At 40.8% G+C, this 24673-nt stretch overlaps 1 protein-coding gene across 1 annotated transcript in view; it reads right to left on the bottom strand.

Annotated features, from left to right (window-relative positions):
• GRID2 (glutamate ionotropic receptor delta type subunit 2) overlaps positions 1-24673 on the bottom strand; it is a 1102380-nt gene that overhangs the window by 150666 nt on the left and 927041 nt on the right. Inside the window, exons 12-13 of the mRNA XM_075066158.1 lie at positions 21731-21869; positions 2787-2982 (exon numbers count right to left, since the gene is read on the bottom strand). Of these exons, the coding sequence (XP_074922259.1) occupies positions 2787-2982; positions 21731-21869 (335 nt within the window). The remainder of the gene's footprint in view (positions 1-2786; positions 2983-21730; positions 21870-24673) is intronic.

The raw sequence follows: 24673 nt of genomic DNA, 5'->3' as shown, positions 1-24673 counted from the left end.
CCACTGAAATCACTGATGTACAACCCATGCAATCCCACTGAAGTCAATGGGACTGCATGAGATGTCAGTCAGCACTGAATTTGACTCCGCTGTATCATATTTTTCAAAATAAAAGTTGCTTTCTCAGTATAAATGAAATAAATGAATAATTAAGAGTGAAAGAGAAAAATTAAAAGGATTTTAAACTGTATGAAAAATCTGATAGTGTCCTTTTAAATAGCCTGCATAGCCCTACTGTCCAACTAGTTTCACTTTGCAATGGCTGCCTGCACATCTAATTTACCTTTGAGAGGATGCAGCAGGGGAATGTAGTTAAAGCAAAGGATGTTTGACATATTCATTTGCAACACACATACAGCCTTACAGTCACAGTATCTCTTCATGGACACTAGGTGGCCTAGTGGAAACTCAGTTTTCAGTAGTAGTTCAAGAACATTTGCTTGGCAAGCTGTGTTGGCTTATGTATTTCTTTTCTTGTTGAGTCATGATTTAGCACCAATTAATGGCATGATTAAAATGAAGCACAAAATGAGCCCCAAAATTAGTTTGGTTTGTTTGAGGTTATAATCTCATTGTGTTAATAGCTCTGAGGTGGCCAGTTGTTCTTCAAGGTTGGGAATGAGTTTATGAAAACAATGTAAATGGGCCAAATGGACCCATGAAGTCCTCTGAAATACCTGCATGCTTTCATTTTATTGTTATTTTACAGAGATTAAAATCTGCCTCATCACTTACTTTTTTTGGTCTTAATTTTCTTCTGTACACAGGGTTGGTACATAACACCATATTTATCATCCAAGTGAGGATGAAAGATTCAAACAGATCTTAAAGACAGAGCTTCCAATTCCTTAGAGAGACACATTTCTTCCTGGCCAGTTTTCAAAGAGCCTTCTATTTGTCACCTGTCTGAGCAGAAAGGGTCTCTCCCTCTCTCTCTCACTGTGGCATTTCTTCCTGTCAGGTGTATGGGGTGGTCTGTGTAGAGAGCGAGCAAGCATGTGCATGCAGGAATGGATGGAAGTGTACATTCATTGGGAATGGTCTTGCAGCTATCTGGAAATTGAGAGAGAGGTTGGCTGATTGCTGCTTTGCTAAAGCTTAGCTCTTTGGTAGTATCACTTGCAATTGCTTATTCCTGGAAAGCAAAGCTATGGGAAATTAAACTCAGACAATGCTGTTTCTGTCAGTTTAAAAAAAAACAGCAAATACCATGTCTTCAGGAATTAGAAATCAAAGACTGTAATCTGTAATTACCTGCCAGTGTAATACACTGGTTGCTTTCCTCAACTAAAGGGCTTTAGTCAACACTCACTTATGTTTGATGTGCTCTGATTTTTTTTATTGTCCTGAAACTCATGGCAAGCCACAGTGATGGATTTTTTTTTAAAGGAGCTTCCCAGCTTTATAAGCACCTTGCAAACTGGCCCAAAATATATTTTCTCAAAAGTGCCTTTTCCCTTGGCCAATCAATCTTCAGCTGTCCCTTTCTCTGGCACTTTAGAGATGTATACATCAAACGTATTTCAGCTTATGACACATTCTAGAAGGACTTCATAAGTGCATTTCCCCTGGCCCTTCCCACCTTCCCCTCTTTCATGACATTTAGTGTCTCGTAAATCTCTGAGTTGGGAAATATGATCCACGCTATAATGGCGGTGGGTGAAGTCACTTGTTTATCAAACTCCTAAACAGTTGTTATCTTGTAGCTCTATTATCATCAAAAGATCACCCATAGGAAATGGCTTCATCATTTTTTTTAAAAAGATCTTTTCCTTTATATGCTCTCAACAACTGTCACAACACCGTGGATGTTTGGGATATCCTAGGAAGTGAATTTCAGTAGAAACAAAAGGCAACAGCTCTGAAATGGCTTGATTGGATTTTGATAGATCTAAAAAAGATCGACTAACTAAACCTTCGATGAGGAAACACGCAACAGTTCAGTTTTCTATTATAATTAATTCTCCCCATCTTCAAATTTAAATGAACCCTTTAAAGTAAGAACCTGCTAAAATAACAAAATATGCTGTTTTCTCAGGGTCCTATTTTATAGAATAAATTTTCAATTTGGAGATGTTATCATAGGGATGAATTCTGTTCTGTTCCCATTCACATAGATGCAATTCCCATTGAAGTCACTGATGAAAAATATTCACAATCCGAATCTGTGCTATTTAATTGATAGGTGATCTTAAATACAATCTCTCTCCTGTTTACTTGACTCTAAGAATTCACTTGACAAAAAAAACTTTTTACATTTTGTTTTCCCATAGCAAATCAAGTTTAAGAGATTGCTGTGAAGTTTTTTAAACAAGGTCATGCTTTTCTGCCTGCTTTCCGCATAACCCATAGGATTCATAACCATGACTGAAACATTAAGTTTTCAGAGTCAGAAGTCTAAAAACAAATCTCTGTTTTGTATTCAAACCTACAGTAAGCACTTTGTACAGTACACTGTGATGTCTTCTGTTATTAAAGTCCCGTGATCCTACCCTCATTTTGGATTCTGACAAATGTATTCTTCTTTCAGATCTCGAAATCCTCAATCGTTTTCAGAGCAAATATTTTTTGGACTTGCATTTTAAAATGCAATGGAAAACTGCCTATAGGGAAGTGAGCTGTGAGTGCCCAATCCTTTGCACTGGAGCAATGAGCTATAACTTGATTAGGTAAGATCACTGTCCTATGAGTAAATCCAGCTTCAAATGTTAAAAACAATTTAAAAAATCCAGCACTGCAACAGAGTATCTCCGATTGTCAAGGAAAAGGTAAACCATGCCTCATACCTTCTGAATGCCTGCTGGTGACTCCAGCACATTATTCTCTGAGCTGTTACTTCTGTTAATCATCCGCCACATTTGAGAATACATGCTGTCCCTCTCAAAAGGATTCATCCCCTTCACTCGAACATGCTCATAGACTGCAGAGTCCAAGACAGTGCCATAAGGAATATCCGTCTGCCTGGAGAGATCCTGGAGAGACCTTAATTGGTAGTGAAGAAAAGAGACAGAGGAGACATGATTCCATGTTTCCAAGCTGAACGGGAGCTGCAGGCAAGCAAAGTGCAACACATAGAAAGACTGCTGCCAAGTCACTGTTTTGTTTATTTTCTTAAAAGACAAAGTAGGACTAGGAGAAACAGAATTGCTTTTATGCTTTAAGACAGAAAGAAAAAATGTGAGGCCAAAGGGAAGGGGGAAAATGAGACTGAAGGAAAAAAGAGAATATTGCAGGGTACAAGAGTGTGCTCTCAACTGATGAGAGCTTTCTTTTGAGGGGCAAAAGGAAGTGTATTTAGCCACTCCAACAAATGTAAAATGAATCAGATAAAAGCCTGGTAATAGCCTGAAGTAATGTCCCTCTATTGTACACATTGCTGGGGACTTGAAGACTGAAATCAGAAAGGTCAGAAAAAAAAGCTCAATGAATATAGCCCTAGGCAGCAGGCCCAGGCATTACTTGGAGCTGGCATGTTAAACACCAGAAAGCAGCTGTCTCTGTTGGTATGTACTGCATCAAGATATACACTCAGCATAGACAGTGGTGCAAGTAAGCCGGTACAGTGAGGTACACCATACCATTAAGACATTTATTGCTGGTACACCATACTGGAAAGACATTTTCAAGAATCAATTGTAGAGCCCTGCGCGGATATAAATTTATACCCACGGATGTGGATATCCGCAAGGAGAAATTGGTATCTGCTGAACTGCAAGGCTCTCCTGGGAACCACAGCGATGGAAGGAGCAGAACGTGGGGCTGCTGCTCCCAGGAGCCAGCGCCTTGTGCTGGCAGCTCCTCCAACATGGCTGTACCACCCCCAGCCCTGTCCTCCAGTAGGGCTGTACAGATCCCAGGCAGGAGACACAGCTGCGTGGAAGGGCTGAGAATGGTACAGTTGCACTGGAGGAGCTGCCGGTGCGGCGCTGGCTCCTGACAACAGCAGCCCCATGTTCTGCTCCTTTTGCTGCTGCAGTTCCCGGGAGAGCCCTGCGGTTCAGCGGGTACAGATTTATCTCCATGAATATCGCATCTATGGGTATAAATGTGTATGTATGCAGGGCTCTAGTCACAGAACATTGTGTTAGCAGGGGAAGGGAGGATCGGTACTGTACCTGTAAGAATTAAAATCTACCTGCACCACTGAGCAGAGAGAGCAGGTTAAGAATACATTGGGAATGCTGCATAGCACCATTTTCAGAAGCTGGAGAATTCTGTTCTATTTTTATGAACTGCCACTTCCTTGAGTTCACAATAAATTTGCTCAGTTTGATAAGTTCTTTAGCCTTATCCACTCTGTATGTGTGTTTGTATGAGTATATATACACACAAAAGCTGATTATATGTAAACTAATTTAGGGTTTTCTAAAAGTATCCAGAATATGTCTTTATCTGCCCTGGCCTTAAAATAATGTAATGATCCTTTCCAGGATCCAGACATGACCTCTTTGCCCCTATTTACTCATCCTATTGTACCACTTAACCATACCTTGATTTCTTTAATGACATTCATTAGAGTTTCGGAGGGATTGCTGTAATATATCTAACACCCAAGACCCATTAAGGCTTTTGATGGCACAAATTACCTTTATGTAACTGAATAAATCTAATGGATGACATTTAAGGACAAATAAAAGATCTGTCTGTGTGCAGTCTTAAACTAGACCAGAGGTTCTTAAACAGGGGTGGGCTTCCCTGGGGGAGGGGCATAAAATATATTCTGAGAGGGGCCTGAGCAGCTTTAGTGAAAAAAACAACATACTGTGCACATTTTACCCACAGCAATGAATAACTAGCAAAGCTCATTCCTCCAGACATATCCAGTCCTCAGTGCTGTGCATTTTGATGGATTTCATAGCATTGTACAAAGTCATTGCCATGTGTACATTAATCCGTTTTCAAGGATGCTGTGTGCACATTTAGTTGTAAGCAGTGACCACACTTGCAGTTTTGCTTTTGCTCTTATTACAATGGACCAATGACTCTGTTTGAATCAATGCCTTACTGTTTAATATTTAGTGAGTGTTGCATGTTGATTTTTTTTTTATCAGTATCATAGAATATTAGAAAGGACCTCAGGAGGTTATCTAGTCTAATCCCCTGCTCAAAGCAGGATCAATCCCCAGATAGATTTTTTCTCCCAGACAGGTTTTTGCCCCACATCCCTAAATGGCCCCCTCAGGGATTGAACTCACAAACCTGGGTTTAGCAGGCCAATGCTCAAACCAGTGAGCTATCCCCCACCTTTTCTTCTTTTTTAAAAAAAACATTTATTCTGATAACCTGCTTCTTTACATCTTAACCCCAGATGTTTACTGTATTGTATCCCTTCCCACTACTAAATCTAGATACTTACAACATCCCTCCCTGCCCCCATCACTGTAAGCTCACTATTTAGCTTAGGCTGTGGTACAAAGAAGCATGACTGTGCCAATTTTAGAGAGTGAGGGACACAGACAGGCATTGAACTGAGGCTTGGACCAGTCCAAGCTATTAGAGTTCCATGAGACAGCCTTTTCCATACTGGCCCACATCTGTACTTGTGTGGTGGTGGTGGTGAGGTCTAAACTACTATGACACAAAGAAGGGGGCACCATCAAATACATTTAAGAATCGCTGAACTAGACAATGGCAAATGCAAAGATCCACCTATAACCACTCAAAATGCAAATGTAAGCAGAGTCAAGATGAGCACTACCCTGACATCTGGTGGTGAATTATGGGAAGTGCAGAAAGAATGTCAGGAATGTGAAGTCTCAAATATTTGCATAGGCACACCCAGCAAGGAGCCTGGGATGGTTATTTTGACAGCTCTGGGATCCCCAATTTCTTCATTATTGGGGCAGGATAAATAAAGTGTTGCCAGCTGATTACGTGAATGAGGAACTAAGAGACTGCTTTATAACAGAAATGTCTCAATATAAATTAAGCGACACTTGCTAGAAAAGGGACATGGGTTCTAAAACCCAGTGAGCTGAGAGAGGTTGGGGACTGGTATGTACACCTGATGGTATGGGCCCCTTTTGAGAGCCTGGAACACCTCCTCCTCTCTCCATTGTTGAAGAGTAGAGCCAATTTTGATTCCATTAGGAGTCTGTCTAGAGACTGCTGAGCTGAATTCATGTTGGACCAATGGTGCACCAGCACCAGGGCTCCCCTACTAAGAGCTGAAATCACTGAAAGAGCTGAACTGAGATCACTGAGTGCTGTGTTAACTAGTGGGGAGTGAAGATCTATCGTTAAGTTGGCTGGCAGAGCGTAGCAGTTGCAGCGTGTTGGAGCAGCCATGAACAGTGAGCGGAGTGAAGCGGTTTGCAGGGGTGGCTAGGGAGCAGCACAGCTGGTTGTGGTGAAGGCTGCAGCAGAAATTCACGGAGAGGCAGAGCAGTTGGCCCTGGCCCACGTAAGGTGCCTTAACACCCTGTGTGGACTTCCCCTCATTTCCACCCAGGCTGGGGGGTAAAACTTACGATAAACTTCTTGAATTCTAGTGGTGCATGCCAGAGACTTTTGGGTTGTTGGACTTTGGGGTGATTGGACTTAAGACCCTAAGGGGTAAAGGACATTGCCAAACGTACTTGGAGGTGGGTTTTTGTTTATGCTTTGTGTTATAACTCTGTTTGTGGTGTTTCTCCAATGGGATGCCACATTGATTCCTTCCTTTATTAAAAAAATTTTGCTACACTCAGACTCCGTGCTTGCGAGAGGGGAAGTATTGCCTCCTAGAGGCACCCAGGGGGGTGTCGTATGTAAGCGTCCCAGGTCACTGGGTGGGGGCTTGAACCGGTTATGCATTGTGTTACTGAAACGGAACCCCTGGATACTGAACCTGGCCCTTGTTGCTGCCAACTCAGAGAGGCAGAAGGGTTACACAAACGTGAACCTATGATACTCAAAGAGGATGGAGGTAGTCTGATCTCAGTGGTACAGATGACAAAACAAGGAGCAATGGTCTCATGTTGCAGTGGAGGAGGTCTAGGCTGGATATTAGAAATCACTATTTAACTAGGTTTCAGAGTAGCAGCCGTGTTAGTCTGTATCTGCAAAAAGAACAGGAGTACTTGTGGCACCTTAGAGACTAACATCCGAAGAAGTGAGCTGTAGCTCATGAAGGCTCATGCTGAAATAAATTTGTTAGTCTCTAAGGTGCCACAAGTACTCCTGTTCTATTTAACTAGGGTGGTGGTGGAAGGGAGTGTATTTAGCCACTCCAACAAATGTAAAATGAATGGGTTACATAGGGAGATGGTGGAATCTCCGTCCTTAGAGGTTTTTAAGGCCTGGCTTGACAAAGCCCTGGCTGGGATGATTCAGTTGGTGTTGGTTCTGCATTGAGCAGAGGGTTGGACTAGATGACCTCCTGAGGTCTCTTCCAACCCTAATCTTGTCTGGTTCTATGATTCAACAGCCTCCAAGTGGCACATTTGAGATATGTAAAAGAGAAGGGTATTCAAAAGGGTCCTAAAGACAAAAATCAAGGAAATAAAATCCTTACAAGTGGCAGGGATGCTACTTAAGAAAACAATAATCTCATAAGGCATGTATAATACTGAACAAAAACACAACCAGGAAAGCAAGAAGTAAATCAATGGGTATGTCCATGCTGTGATTTAAAAAAAAACAACAAACCCCTGCACCGCTGAGTCTCAGAGCCTGGATCAACTGACTTGGGCTTTTGGGGCTTGGACTATGGGGCTATAAAATTGCTGCATAGACATTCAGGCTGAGGCTGGAACTTGGGCTTTGAGACCTGTGGCTCTCCAGCCCAAGCCTGAACATCTACACTACAATGTTATAGCACCATAGCCTGAGCTCTGTAAGCCCAAATCAGCTGACCTGGGATGACCATGTAATGGGGAGACACCTACCTTCAACTCGCTTTTTATGGTAAGAGAGATGCAGTATTCTCATAGATGAAGGTGTCAGATGAACTAGTGGTGGAACTAATTCATATTTTAAAAAATAAGTCACCAGGTCCAGATAGTATGAACCCAAGAGTCCTGAAAGAGCTCAAATATGAAGTGGCTGTTAGTCTATGATTCTGTGATATTTTTGCTATTGGGTTGGATGATCTCAGAAGGTCATCTAGTCAAAATCCCCGCTCAGAGCAGGACCAATCCCCAATTAAATCATCCAACCAATTTTTGTTATTCACAAAACCTCTCACTAGATGCCTAAATTTTGCTGTAAAAGTCCCCTTGTGACTTAAGTTTGTCATCTCTGGGCACATGCACAGTACTCACTCTAGGCATCAAGATGCCTCTCTCACATCTAAGACCCAGTGTGATCCTCAAACCAGGGGTACCATAGGCATTCCCCTGCCTATCTTGCCAGCAAGACCCAATGTGGTAGGCCTGCTCAGAGCATGCCTAGTAGATCAGGACCAATTCAAAATCCAGCCAGAGGTGGAGGTGGTTCCTCCCTCTCTTTTGACTTGTAGTCCAGTGGTTAAAGCACTCACATAGGATATGGGACACCCAGCTTCAATTTCGCCCTCTGCCCGATGGGGAGAAATGATTTGAACAGGAGGCCATTGCACCTCTCAGAAGAATGCCCTCACTGAACTCTGGGATATTCTGATATTTCTCAGACTCTCCAGTTGAAGCTATTCCACTTCAACTATTTAAATAGTCACTGGACCAAAAAAGAGCTTGAGAAAGCCTGCTAGTTAAGGCACTCACTTGAGAGGTGGGAGACATGGGGTCCAGTCCCCTTGCTCTAATAGTTAATTAATTATTTGTTCAAAGTGGAACAGCTCCAACAAGACTGGGAGAGACTGACATCAGAATATCCCATAGCTCAGTGATCAGGGATAAAAGTTCAAATCGTTTCTTCTCATCAGACACCAGGTGGGAATTGAAACCAGGTTTCCCCAACATCTTGGGTGATTGCTCTAATCACTGAGCTAAAAGTTGTAAGGGAGGAGTCACCACTTCCTCTGGCATTTCATGTAAGAATGGCTTAGGTACCTAAGCCTCCTGTCTCCAAGAGAAGTGAAGTCCAGAAAGGACCGTGAAGAACTTCAGAGGGATCTAACCAAGGTAGGTGAATGGGCAACACAATGGTAAATGAAGTTCGGTGTTCATAAATGAAAAGTAATGATACCATTAATTTAGAACCCTCTATGGTGTATGAATAGTTTAACATTTTCACTCTAATATCTCAGGAAAGGAACTTCGGCATCTCTGCGGATAGCTCAAAGAAGAGCTCAATTCAATATGCAGCTGTGATCAAAAAAGAAAACAAGAAATTAGGGAGTTAGGAATGATAAATAATAGGAGATTATAACTGTAATTGCTTTATATAAGTCAATGGTACAGCTTCATCTGATAAACACTCCATCTCAAAAAGGATATTGCAGAATTAGTGAGGGTTCAGAGAAGGAAATGCTTCGGAGCATAGAAAAACTCTCATATGAAGAGAAATTGGAAAGGTTGGGATTGTTTATGTTAGAAAGGAAATGAATAAAGAGAGGACATAATAAAAGTGAACATAAATACGGAATGGTCCAGAGAAAGTAGACCTGGGGACTTCCATTCTTCCTGTCTCATAACGAAGAAGCCATTCAATGAAATTAAAAAGTGGAAAATTTAAAACCAGTAACAGGAAATACTTTTTCATGCAATACATCATTAGAACAGTGGAATGTGGAACTCTGTTACAGAATGCTACTGAGGCAAAAAACACAAATGTAAAAAACAACCTTAAGATTCAACTAGGGAGTGTATATTTATATGGATAAAAAGAATATCCAGTTATAATATTTAATGTTTACATACATTTTGGATGAGCTATTAAATCTCACACTTCAGGGTTTAAAACAATCTTGTTATGTAAGGATTAGAGACCACCTAAAACGGGGGACCGATTATCCTACATCTGCCTAATGCAAGTTTTCTTGTACCTTCCTCTGAAGCACTGATGCTGGCCATTGTCTGAGACAGCATATTGTGCTAGATGGACCATGGGACTGATCCAGTTACTAGGTCTTGTTTTCATTAACAATACCATGGTACTTTCCCTAAGAAGAGGGACTTTTAGTCTGTTGTCCTAGATGAGAATTTCCCCTGCCAACCACCGTCATCCAGTGGTAAACCTCACTGAAGTGCATCTATGTATATATCTTAGCATAATTGATGAAAGGCACTATATAACATTTAAGATACTATAGTCTCCAATTCTGTATTGCTACTGCTGCTTTTGCTGTTAATAAGTTTCTGTATCTCCTAGTAGCACTCAGAAATGTAACAAACACTGTCACAGGTCATATATCATAATGTCCTGTAATTGTTCAATTACTTGCCATACATATTACTGGAATAGGGTAGTGAGAAGTACTTACTGAGTCCCCAGTTTCTAATAACAACACCTAGCAAAATTGTAATCAGTAGCTTACAGGACTCTGTGTAGCCATATAATTTCCAATATAACAACGAACACAGCAATTTCCCAACATGTATTGCTAACTGCTAGCATAAAAAGATACGTGGAATTGCTGCCATGGAACAGTACATTTAGAAATAGCGAGAGAAAAAAAACCCAGTTTCCCTGCATGTCTTATAACTATAAAAGCAATTCTGTTATGTATAAAAACATAAACCAAAACATTATATGAATAATTGGGAGTGGAAACAGCATTAAGAGTGAGCTACAAAGTTCTGGTTTCACTCCATTTTTACAGGCTGGCAACAGTAGAATAAGTTAGGGCCAGGAAGTGGAGAAGTATGATGAGGAGTGTGTTGATCTCCTTATTAAGAGACAAAAAGCTTGTATTTAACAAACTGAATTATTTAATTTGAACATTACATAACTCTAATACAATAGCAGTCAGAACCTGAGCTTGACTGCACCCTACGGCTCCATGCAGTCTAGTGCCCTGCCTTTCAAAATGGAGGATGACCTTTGTTCTCTGCAGCCCTACCCCACAACCCTACACAACAGCGATAGTTATTCCATTCAGTGAGATGGAGGGAATGTTTTGAGTTCAAGTTCTGCATGTTTGTTAAATTCAGTTACCAACAGCAAAACCTAAACTGTTTTTCACCTGCCCCATTTTGATGGTTAAGTAAAAGTTCCCAGCTTGCTGACTCTTGTGGTTTAGATATGATGCCCCCTACATAGAGTTAGAGATGGAAAAGACCAGTTAGGACATTGAGTTATCCTTCAGCAAGGACACATAACCCATGACTTCATTTTGTATATAAATCTGCTTTAGGGATAAAGTTTTACATTTGCATCACACAGATTTGTGGTGTGACAGTCACAATCCAGCATCTGAGATGCAACAGAACAAAACAAAAAAAACCCAACCCTTAGCAGAAAAGTGAAATTCTTACATTTTAGAAGCTTCCTCAGCTCTATAGATGAACTATGAACTGTTCTTCTCTGAGGGTTTTTTTTTGGTATCTACTTTATTTCTATTAATAATTTGTAGATTAAAATTTTGCTTTTTAAATTTCTCTTTATTTCTGGAATGAACAATTGATTCTCCCATTCATACACATGAGATTTACATGAGTGACTCCTACTAGAGTTAATGGATACATGTGTAAGTCCCATCAGCTCACCTCACACACATGCACAGGAGCATAAGTATCAAAATAAAGACAACTTGGTGTCAGATGTACCTGTGCTTATGAAGCAATCCTCTGATGTCCAGATTCTGATATCCTTACTCACACTGAGTAATACCCTCTCTCACATAGAGTAACACCTTAACCCACTAAATGTTTTACTGATTTCAGCAGAAATCTCTCTGGAGAAAAACACTTACTCAGCAAGAGTAAGGGTATCAGAATGACTTTCGATATTCTAATTTTGAAACAATTAAAAAGTGACTGATGGCATTAAAGACATACTGATAAGTGAGAAGTTAAGTTGGTGGTATAAGCAATTTTAAGTGAATTTGAATATAGAGCATCTCTGTTTGCTATAAATATAATAAGAGTCCCAAATTGTTTCAGTGCATTACAATGAACAAGCTACAATTCTAGTTATGGTTATAATTATGCTTACTGTGAAGATTTTTTGTGGAAAAATATTTAAGTTATGTGGGGTACATTGCATAAATTTTTCCATCAATGCTTTATTAGGCTAAATTAGATTATTAGTGACATAGCATTAATTCTATCATAGGGCCATTGTGAGGATGAATAATGTTTGTACAGCACTTTGAATATGTTAAGAGCTAAATATTATCTTTATAAAGCTGAACCATTAAAATTATATTTACTGTTCAACATGTATGAAGTTTACTTTCTGCGCCTTATTCAGACAAGGCAAACTAACTTAATTGCTTAGTTTCATGTTGGACTCTAGTCATTATCACAAAACAGAAATAATCTTTGATTGCAATCACAGATTTTGCCTGCACTTTGGATTCAGAGAAAAATTATTTCTCTTTGTCTTGTGTTCTGTTTTCACACTCATGCCCCCTTCCCCCTTTTCTCTCTTTAAAAGAAATCCTACACTGGGGCCATATACCGTAATCTCAGGCATGGTTTAAATGGAATTGTAATTTGTTGTTCATGTGTGTCAAGAATTGTCTTTAAAACATTCAAAATATACTTTAGAAAACGCAAAGAATATAGTGTCCATTTATGTTGACTGCTTTATCAGAACTGACTATTGCACGTAGCAGAGAGCAGTCAGTCACTAAATAAGGGGGCAAATAATTGATCCGATTGCTTACATCAAAGTCCTTATTTATTATTCTAATTCAGATAAAGGTTGCCTGCAAGTTGTGTTTTTCATCTCCTGGGGCTCTAATGGTCTATTCAGAGGCACGCTCGGGAGACAGGCCATAGCAAGACAAGTGATTTGAGGCTAGATAGTGACAGCTGTGACAGAAAGTAACAACAGTGCTTGCCATCTAGTTTAAAGGTCTGGATGAACAAGGTACAAGGCAAGGGGGTAAAGAGCACCCTATCTTTCAGAGAAAGATAATATCTATTGTCATTACAGCACATGAACCCTAATGTAGCCCCCTTCAAAGCAAATCTGTAAGAGCTCTGCTGTTTGGAAGCATTTGGGGACAGCCTAGCTTAATATGAATTGTAGTATGTGAAAAATGACTGGAAAGAATCAATAAATACAAATAAGTGTATTGGGATTCTTGTTGAGATACACAACCTGTTAGAAAACACAAGGTTGAGTGCAAGGAGTGGAGGGAAGTTGGATATACATTCCGTAGCGCCCAACATCCTCTCTTTAAAGTAGGGGAAGTGCACAAAGGGTGTAGCCACACAAGAGGGGAACAACAGAAACATTTATATGGGAGCAGGAAAAGGAAAGGAACTATGTCCTCCCTCTTTGTGGATACAAAGACAAGAATTTTTTTTTTTTTAAAGGAGAGCTTAAAGTGAGGCTCTTAGGTACTCATTTCGGCACCTAAATAAGTAGCCTGATTTGCAAAAGTGCTAAGGATAGCTCCCATTACTTTAAGGTCCTTCACAGGTTAGTTCTTCTATACCTATCAGATCTTATAAGTTACAAAGCCCACTTCTGCTCTGCCAACTATTAGCCCATTAGCCCAATTTTTCTTCACTCACTTTTTTGCTTTTTCCCCACACTGCTCCTTATGCATGGGAGCAGCTCCCTGTCAATATCCACAAAGCCACTACACTGTTCTCCTTAAAATCCCTCTTTAAAACTCATCTGTGGGGTGATGCCTACAAAACACTTGACAGTGGCTAAGCAGTTGGTGTTCTGAGGCTGTTAGTTAATACTCATCTTATACTAGTTTGTAAACTCCTTCAAGATGGGACATTTGCTTATTAAGTGTGTACGGCACCTAGCATAACAGGGTCTTGATCTCTGATGGAGACCACTAGGCCTTACCACCATACCAATAATAATAATTGAACCAGAAAGAAAAGAGCTAGAAACCACACAAGAAAGCCTGACCTCAGGAGAATTCCAGTCTCATTTTCTCCCATGAAGATGTTCAGATAAGCTGCCAATGAGCCATACAAACTTTTGGATGTTTATCTGAATCAAATGCACATCTGTGCCTTCTGAGCTTGCCTATCACTTGGTGGCAAATCCCTTGATTCTTTAGGTTTTTTAAAAATATCATACGCAAAGTTTTAGTACTTGTGGAAATTTCCAAATGAAGTCTTCTGCTTTATCCACAGAACTGACACAGCATAGTCACTTAGTGTGAGCCTCCCTGCATTACCCCGTCAATCGACCTAAAAGGATTAGGGCCCAGAGCCACAAAAGGATTTAGGTTTGGCAATGTGGACCATTGCAACACCTATGGTTTAGGCACCTAGAACAGCTCTGGAATCCGCAAATCCTGGGTTAGGGACCTAGGCTCCCTTTATTCCTATACAATGAACGAGGAGAGAGAGGCTTCTGAGAATGGGATCCACAAAAGCTAGCTCACTAGGTCAGGAGCTGGCTAAGATAACCAATGAGAGATGCCAACAAGAGGGATGTGTCCTAAGCCCCTTCCCTCTCATGGAGTTAGGCACTTGAATCCAAGTGGCAGGGAGGTGCCTAGCTCTGTTTGCAACCCACATCTGGGAACTCTCTCTTGGAAGAGAGGTGGCTTAGGTACCCAACATGTTTCTTGTGAGACCAAGGTAAGGTGCCTAACTACACATACAAAACAGCCATGTGGGAGAGTAGGTGTCACAGGCACCCCTCATAATCTTTAGCCCAGTGGCTAGGTTACCCACCAAAAATGTAAGAGATTGTAGTTCAATTCCTCCCTCTTCACAATAAGGAGAAGGGATTTGAACAGGGGCACTGGGGGTGCATAGGGTTTTACAGGAATCCCCCGGCATTGGATGCCTGCATAATAGTTCACAGAAGGGTAGCATGTGAGGTCTCTGCCGAGAATCAGTTGCCCACTGGTCATAATCGTTGAAAAATGTATGGATGGATAATATTTTAGGAGTTATGAAATTTATGTTCTTAAGATCTTGGCATTAAGGCAAGTTTAAGAGACATATCAGTTATGCTTTGCTCTGTTATTCCCAGTTTGACCCCAATGTTTTGATGTGGAAATGCTGACTGAATTGATTTAAAAGTCATTCCCAGAATTACTGTCTTCAAATGAAGTTTCTGTACAATGGGTGTGTGTGAATAGTAGATGCAGCTAACAGGTATTTTATGACAGTGCAGCTTTACTTTTAATATTGCCAGTTGGCACAAACTGAAAAGCATTGCAACCAAAAGTAATACAAGGAGTGGTATTTGGTTGAAAAAGGAGGTGTATGCTTACCCTGGTTTTATGCTATTTTTCTTTTTCCTTAGTTTATAAATTGCAACAAATTAGAGTAATTACTCAGTTAAGCAGAGAGTACATGCAACTGGCTATGCATCAAAGATCAACTTGTGAGGATGTAAAAGGGAAGCAGACATTTTTCTAGTACTTATTTGCAGGGCCGTCCCTAGATATTGTGGTGCTCTATGCAGCCCCCTGTGGGGGGAGGGGCTGGCCTTAGGCATCTGCGAGGAAGGGGGTTCGCCCAAAGTCTGTGAGCAGCAGGAGGGAAACTTCCCCCCAGCAAAAGCCAGCAAAGTGGGTTTGTCATAAATAGATAGGTAAGGTAAGGGTTAAGTTTCTTTTACCTGGAAAGGGTAACCAAACACCTGACCAGAGGACCAATCAGAGAACTGGATTGTTTAAAGTCAGGGGCGGGAATGTGTATACCCGGGGTCTTTGTTGTTTTCTTAGCTATGAGGAAACAAGTCTTCTTCTAATTCTCTCCTAATACTTCTTCTAAACATCTGTAAGTACCCAGGAACCGCAAAGTAATTCAGCTATGATGGTCTTTGGGGTGTATTTACCTGTATGTTAATTTGTTGTGCTGGTTTAATTGGGCTATCTTTTAAATCAGACTGTTTCTTTATATTTTCTTATAAGCAAGAGCCTGTATTGAGTTTCTTAATGCAAGATGATTGTTTTATATTTTCTTTCTTTTTTTCTATAAAGTTTTCTTGTTAAACCTTGTGAAAGTTCTTTTCCTAGGGAGGCAAAGGGAAAAGCCAGGCTGTGGGCTATTTTCCTATTTGGGTCCAGGGAAAGAGCAGACTACGGGGAAAGAGACGAAGAATTCTCTCTGTTCTCTGGTGGTTACAGTTTTTCCCTCGTTCCTGGACCAAGGGGGGTGGCAGAGCCCAGCTGTGGGTATTTTGCATCTCCATTGTCCTGAGGGAAGCAGAAAAGCTGGTTTCTTGGGTCACACAGGTTAGCCGCGAGGCAAGCCTGATAAGGAGGGGGAAGGGGTTATTTTCCCTGCTTTTAGCATCCAAGGGATTGGGAATCTGGGTGTCCCACCAAGGGAGGGTTGGGGACACCAGAGAGAGGAAAGGGGGGATCAGGCCCCATCAATTCCTGATCTGGTGGCTGCGAGAATATCCAAGCTGGTAGTGAGCTTGGGGGAGTTTCAGGTAAGCCCCCAGATTGTGGACGCTAAAGTCCAGGTTTGGGACAGGAGGCTATTACCACAGGGTTGTGGCCGGGTCGCTTCACTTCCTGCTACTTTGTGATTGCCGGGTAGGCCCAACCCCAGGCAGGAAGTGGAGTGACCCAGCTCCAGCCCACTCTGCTCTGCTCCCCTGGCTCCCAGCTTTGGGACTTGGGGGGCAGGGGAAAATCACCCGCCAGCACTCACCAGCAACACGGAATGGGCTGGGGCCGGGCTGCTCCACTTCCTGCTGAGTGCAGGGCGCACCTGACCCCTGCTGCAGTCACCATGGATGTAACAATGGGAAAGGGGTGGGAAGAGATGGGGCAGAGCAGGGGTGGGATTGGGCTGGCCGCTGGATCAGCACACAGCTGCATAGGGCACCAGGAAATTGGGGCAATTTGGTGCCCCAAATTTCCTGGTGCCCTATGCAGCTGCATAGTTTGTGTATGGGTAAGGACAGCCCTGCTTATTTGTTAACACCATGCTTGCTAATGATATGCTATGTGCTGCTTTTCTCAGAATGCACCTATGCAAAGAATGGTATAATGCTTTGACAGATAGGCCTGTCCATCACTCTACTACAGATTAATTCTGGACCTTCATAGGTTGACCAATTTTGTATGCAATAATGGGCTGGAAGTCTCTTCAGAATAGGATCCATCATTAGATTTCTGTGCCCCCTACTTCTGGTGCGAAGTACCACAAGACCAGCCTCCATTTAACTGCATAGCAAATGAAGTGTGTTTGTAGTGCAGGTAGGCATACTTTAGCTAGCATAGGTAACAACAGTAGTGAGGAAATGGTGCCACAGGCTTCAGTACCAACTAGCAACCTCAGCACAAGCCCATCGGGGACCCTGGGTACGTACTTAGGATGTTAGCGCATGCTGAAGTCACCATGTCATCACTACTATTGTTACCTGCTCTAGCTAAAGATAGAATGGATATGCCTATCCCTGATACAATCACACCTTGATTTGCTGGGTAGATGTACTCTCAGACAGCATACCATCATTTCTAGTCCTAGCTGGAAACTTGAATTGGAAATAAATTGCATATTTTAGAACCACAAAGGGTATTGTTAAGAGTTTTGGTCTAAAATTGGTGATAGTCCAGCTTTTTTCTTTGAACAAGTTTCCCTGGTCCAGATAATTTTGACTTTGGGTCCTTCTAGTACTCGTGGAGATTTCACTAGCTAGCATAATGGGTCAAAGTTAATGGTTAAAATCTCTGAAGTTACATCCAGGCAAAACCATTGACTTCAGTCCCTTTCATTCTAGTGACTAAACTGGTGTTGTCTGAATGTACACCTCTACCTTGATATAACGTGACCCAATATAACATGAATTCGGATATAACGCGGTAAAGCAGTGATCCAGGGAGGGTGGGGGGACACACTCCAGTGGATCAAACAAGTTCGATATAACATGGTTTCACCTATAATGTGGTAAGATTTTTTGGCTCCCAAGGACAGCATTATATTGAGGTAGAGGTGTAATTGCAAGCAAAATTTGGTTTATTTTCTTTACATATTTAAATCCATTTCCAATCTGGCCTTGCAAGCTCACCCAGGGTGTAATTTGATCTGTTAAAAAAAATAGATGACCTTGTTTTTCCTGTGTTGCTTATTCACATTTCCCTCTTTGCAATTATTCATTGTGATAAACTAACAAACAGCCTCTGTGCTACGTGCTGATTTGCTTCCCAATTTTGAGCAATTTTGTAAACTAAAGTTTTACACTCCCACCGTAGTTAGGGTAACTTCATTCCCCATTGGATACTTAGCACATCCAATTACTCTATTTCTGACCTACCAACACTGTTGAAAAATGTCTCTCTTCTTTCATTTCAGGAGCTTTCCAGCAACATATTCCACCCAATAAAACATTTCAGTGAATTTTATCGATAAATAATACAGTACCCAGACCAATATACACCCAACTGTACATAATAACCTCAGAATTCCATTGAGGATTTCTAGTGACATCATAATAAACTACAAGAGCAGACTGGAAATGGAACTGTAACATTATATTACTATTTAGATATATTTTATTCTTATGTATGGTAAGAAAGCTCACAACCATTTTTTACTTTGATTGGAACATTTTTCTTGAACACTTCAAAAGCATTCAGGACATAACTTCAAAGCAGGATGCAGTGGCTGCAGACACACACAAAAAATCATATTTGTGAGTACAAATTGAGTGACTGAGCACACAAATGGCACATGCACAAATTTACCTATGTTGCAAGTGCAAATGCCTGTGTGCACACGTCAATTTTTTTCCACCTTGTTTTGGCAACATGTCCCTTAAGGCTTATTAAAAATGATTTTTTTATTTGTAAAGATCAAAGCTGACATCATACTGAAGTATCATTCTACCATACTCTAGTGTGCAAACAAGGGGGGTTGAGAGAACAATTTGACACTTTGTTTTTGTCCTGAAAGACAAAAAGACTGAAAGAACTCTCTCTAAAACAAAAACAAACAGCTGAGTTCCTTTACTAATCAACAGCTCAGGCTTACCCCCCAATGAATCTAACATTTCAGTTCTGCCAAAGCACCTCTTCAGCAACCAGAGATCTCACAATTTAACATTCAAGTATCAAAATATGATTTTAATTTGACCTAAGCAATTATATAATGCAGTTTGGATGAGTTTGTATGCACAGTAGGACACATGGGGCAGCATGATCATAATGGTACTGTGACAAAGTTCCTCCTCTACCTTGGGGGATTTGGTCACCTCAGTGATCTTCCGTTCTGGTGGAACCCACAGTCTGGGTCAGCTCCTCCTGTGTCTGATCAGGAGTTGGGACATTTGGGGGGAACCCACACCCACCCTCTACTCTGGGTTCCAGCCCAGGGCCCCATGGAGCAACTGCCATTTGGTTACCATGGTACCAGGGATTTGTTTAGCCTGGGGCTAACATAACTGTTCCTTACTACTTTACTATAGCCATCTAGCCTTGCCCCATCACAGTATATAGACACAATGAGCCGGAGTCACAAATTTTGGTTCCAAAAAGAGAAAAATCTGAATTTTCCCTAAATTCAGGAGTGTTTAAAAGATTCTAAGCAAGTTCTAGCCATAAGGGGCCACTCTGGTCATCTAGTCTGACCTCCTGCATAACACAGCCCATAACTTCCTTGAATTAATTCCTGTTTGAACTAGGGCATATCTTTAGAAAAAACATCCAATCTTGATTTAAATATTGCCAGTGATGAAGCATCTACCACAATTCTTGGTAAATTGTTCTAATGGCTAATTAAAATGTATGCCTTATTTCAGGTCTGAGTTTGTCTAGCTTCAGCTTCTAGCCACTGGCTTGTTACACCTTTGTCTGCTAGACTGAAGAGCCCATTATTAAATATTTGTTCATCACATAGGTACTTACAGACTGTGATCAAGTCACCCCTTAATTTCTTCTTTGTTAAGCTAAATAGATTGAGCTCCTTGAGTCCTTAATTATATGACATGCTTTCCAATCCTTTAATCATTCTGTTCTCAGAACTCTCTACAGTTTATCATTTATTCTGATATGGGGTTCTCATTTAAGCCCATCTCCAGTACACTCCAGCACCTGCTTACTCTCCAGATGTTCCTCTTCTCCCTGGAAAGGCATACAGCTGCATGTGCAGTTCTTCTTAATAGCTATTCCTCCCTATCCAAACCAAGGATTTACAGAAAGATCTCATCAACCCCTCTCTCTCCAGGCAGATATATGATAAAGCCACCTGGACCTAAGAACTGAGCCCTGCTACATAAGAATGGGTAGTGGTCTCCCAGTGGGCTGGGCTGGCTAGAACTCCCTTCTTGTATGGGATATGAAGGAAAGGGGAGGCAAAATTAGTGGTGGGGTCATGGAAGGGGAGGCAAAATGACATTTGAAGAAGGAACAAAATCAGACAGATATTTACAGGGGTTTGGGAAGAGAGATGTTCTTGTGGGGGGAGATATACAGGGGCTCCCTTCCTGAGGGAACAGACATTTTTAATGGAGGCAAGAAACTATGTCCCCCCCTTCTTCATCAAAGTTTCTGCATCTTTCCACTTCTCCAAAATCTTTGCCTTCCCTCCCATATACAGTTTCAGGTTTTTGTAAGAAGACAGAGAAAGATTTTGGTGGGTGGGGTGGGAGATGATGACACACACAGCTGTTTGTGGAGGGAGTCATGAGCCTGAAAAACAGAGGAGGAGTAAGGTAGATATCAAGGTTCCTATGGTAAGAAGGAGAGAGAAATACATAGGGAGACCTGAAAAAGAAGATGGGAGGTCAGATGAAAGATAGCTAATAGCAACCAAAGGTACGCCTACCCTGCAATCCAAGGTGCGACCAAGCATGCGTAGACATACCTGCGATAGCTCCAGCCATGCTAGCACACCTAGAAATAGCACTCTAGATAGATGAACAGGCTGCAGTGTGGACTGTGAAAGCATTCTGTGGCCCCTAGGTATGTACTTGTGGTGCTAGTTCACCTGAAGACTGTGTTGCGGTAACAGCATTGCTATTTTTATCCTTGCAAACACAAGTATGTCTACCCAGGCTGCAACCACATCTCAGAATGCAGTATAGATATACTCTTAGACAGTGGAAGACATGAGTAGTCCAGGGAGGGAGACAGAGAAATAACAAGATGGGGAGATGTAGAGAGGAAAAGGAGAGTAAATACAAAGGGAAAGGAGAAAGTAACAGACAGTCACAAGAAGAATGTGTGAGGAAAATGATATGGCAAAAATATGAGCTTAAAATGAAGGAGAGCATGAGAAATGGGTCTGTTAATTTTATTTATTCATTCATATTAACACATTTAATTGCATTTCCCTGGCAGAAAAGTGGGAGTTTCATTTTAAACCCTCAGAAACAGCAAACTCTTTGACTAATTGCCATGAAAGGGTCAGGATACAGACTGTTGGGGCTGATTACAACTGAAGAGTGTGGAGAGGGAGCACTTCAATATTTACTTTTCCATTTAAACACTGATATAATAGCACCTTTTTGTGAGGGACATCTGACGAGCACAGCCATTAAATAACTGTTCCAGTTTCTACTTCCTCAAACCTTTTAGATAGTAACAATTTCCTTTAGAATAGATGCATACGTCTAAGGGACATGAACTTCTTTGTGCCTGAGAAGAGTAATTAGCTTGCAGTAAATGACCAGTTAGATTGATCTGCGAGACATTCTGCCCCAAAGAATATTGGCTAAAGAGAGTTTTTTCTCAGGGTTTCCACCTCTTCATATACTTACACACACAGACAGAAAGACACACCCACCCACCATCTGTTCTTTGTCCACTTACTGGATGGAGTTCTCAATGCGAGCAATTGTGAGAAAAGCTGCTAGATTTGCTGTGTAAGATGAGATGACGATCAAAGCAAACAGCCACCAGGCGCCCATCATCATTCGGGTTGCCAGTGTTGTGTAAGGAACTTCTCCTCCTGTTGGACAGAAGGAGGAAAATTAGAGCTCTCATTTGCATGATGCAGAGCAAAACCTTCACTGTTAATGCCTTGATAATGTAAACAGCATCACTGATATCAGTGAAATACTTTTATAAGTACAGTAAGCAGGATTTGAACCATAAATTCTACACAAAGAGTGTTAAAGGGCCCACACCTCTACTCCAAGAGGCTTTCTAGAAACGCCTTCATCATGGTCTATTTAACTGTGATTCATCTGACAGTCAGTCCAGTACGGGAGACAGATTTCATGAGCTCAGAACAAAAACAGCATATTTAAGCACCTATGGTATTTCTTTTCCTTACAGATTTCTTTAATAGCTTTAATTAAGCTCTCCCTGTGCTTTGGAGCTGATGGAGTTTCTTAAAATAAAAAAATAAAAGCACAATTTTTTTCACAGCTGTGCTGACACAGATGTACTGTTGCAGATGTTGTGCATATATGTAGAATCTGCTGAAAGTAAGCTCAGATACACAGAAACTCTATTTATACTGAAGCAGAACAATATACTATTACTTTGTATAGTTTGTTTAATCTCAAAAGTGCTTTGCAAACATTATTTCAGCCTCAACTACCCTTCACCTAGGTAAGCAGTGACTTCACAGGCAATGAAACCTACCCACCTTGAGGTTGCACACAGAATTTGTTTTGCAGCACTCAAAACTACTACACAGCTAAATTTATTTTAATTTTGTCAATAGCAATGCTGAATGATCAGAGCTATGCTGGGTTGTACACACGTGGTCCAAAAGTATAACATTCACCAAAATATAATCTAGCAACAAGCATATGGGTCATTCTTTAAACAAATAATTTCTGCCCTTCCACCGAACACATTGGCCTGACATTTCTGAAGTAGTTCTTTTCTATTTCAATGAGTTCATTCAAAATCACACACAGGAAAAATGAAAGAAAAATCATTGTCTAAAAAATAAAGCTCGGAGTAGAAATTGTCACAGCTAGAAATAATCACAGATAGACAAATCAGTGCAGTATGCAATCAGAGTTAACCTGTTTCCTTGATTGTCTACAATGCTTTTCTTTTCTTCTCCCTAGCTACTGCATACCTGGAAGGCTGATTGTTTTATACATAGGCTGTTCATGTTAAGGAAGTCTTCTCAGACAAACTCCAATTCAAATAGTTCTCCTTACAGTTATCTCTTTCCATATGTCCTTTAGAAACTACTGGTTAGAAAGCGTGGTAAATGGATATAGACTTTCTGAGTAGGATTTTAAGAGTACTCTGTTGGCCAGTTATGCTCACACTGTAATCAATGGGAGTTTTTTAGCTTGGCTTCAGTGGAAGCAGAATCAGATCAATGCTGAGTGCTTTTGAAAATCCCACCCAGAGTCTGTCAACTCTTCTTCCTTCCATTCCTTCCTGTTGGTGCGTGAATGTTCTGGATTCCAAAGTCCATCACAAGAACAGGAATTTCCGACTAGACAACCAAACCTGCATGTTTTTTAGAGATTCATTTTCCTTTACTTTCAGAATTTCTATTGGGCATTCAAGTTTTTCCTCCCTTCTCCTCTTTCTTTTAACAATGCTAAAAGAAAGGGATGAGGAAGGAGGTTTCCCCTTTCTTCCTAAGGAAGAACAATCTTGATTTATAATCTAATCTCAGACTTTGTTACCCAATTTGCCTATCATACAGAGCATTCAGAGAATGACACTAATGGCCACCAGAAGTAAAGGCAACCTTAAACTGGTATTTTGAACAGAGGAGTCCAGTGCCAGAGATTTAATTTGTTTTGTTTTAAAAAAAAATCTAAAAACAGTCCAACTGTATTTAGCCTTATTGCAATACCCAAGGGAGAAGAAAAAAGCTTAATTGTTTTTATCCAAGTTTTGTAAAATGATATTCAGCTCAAATTTAGTTCTATGTATTTTCTTTACCATTCTTAAAAAAACAACCTAGATTCAGTCACTAGATTTGACAAGGATGAAAGGGGTTCTGTAAGCAGTGACAGCTTACTGTAGGTTGAATCAGCTATAAATACTTTATGTTTGATTTTCACTTGCACTTAAAACCTCTTCACGTTGCTGTGGCAGTGTAAAGTGGTCTTAGAATTCATGTAAATTACAGTTACACTCATTTTAAGTATAAATGAGAATAAGATCCTTTTCAGTTGCAATTTGAGTCTATCTAGAACTTTAATTCATCTCTGAATACTACTGACAATTTCACAGTTTTATTTGCATCTGCACATATGACAGCTAGCTGCAACTGTGCATTGGTACGTTTTAAAAGAATGAAGCTTTCAATTCTACTTCACTATACATTGTGTTTCACTCTACTTGAATTAATTACAAGTGGATTCCACTGCCTTTTAAAAACTCTAGTATGAAAAAAGACAAGATCTACATTAGACTTATGCAGTCAGAAATACATTTCCTCCTATTTCCAATATGCTGTATAATTATCTGAAATAACAGCAAAGAATCCTGTGGCACCTTATAGACTAACAGACATTTTGAAGTATGAGCTTTCATGGCTGAATACTCACTTTGTCAGATGCATGTAGTGGAAATTTCCAGGGGCAGGTATATATATGCAAGCAAGCTAGAGATAGCGAGGTTAGTTCAATCAGGGAGCATGAGGCCCTGTTCTAGCAGTTGAGGTGTGAAAACCAAGGGAGGAAAAACTGGTTTTGTAGTTGGCAAGCCATTCACAGTCTTTGTTTAATCCTGAGCTGATGGTGTCAAATTTGCAGATGAACGGAAGCTCAGCAGTTTCTGTTTGAAGTCTGGTCCTGAAGTTTTTTTGCTGCAGGATGGCCA

The sequence above is a fragment of the Chelonoidis abingdonii genome, chromosome 5 (assembly GCF_003597395.2).
Source record: "Chelonoidis abingdonii isolate Lonesome George chromosome 5, CheloAbing_2.0, whole genome shotgun sequence".
NCBI classification, from domain to species: Eukaryota; Metazoa; Chordata; order Testudines; family Testudinidae; genus Chelonoidis; species Chelonoidis abingdonii.
Note: the sequence above shows the minus strand (reverse complement) of the source record. Positions and strands in the feature narration are given on the sequence as shown.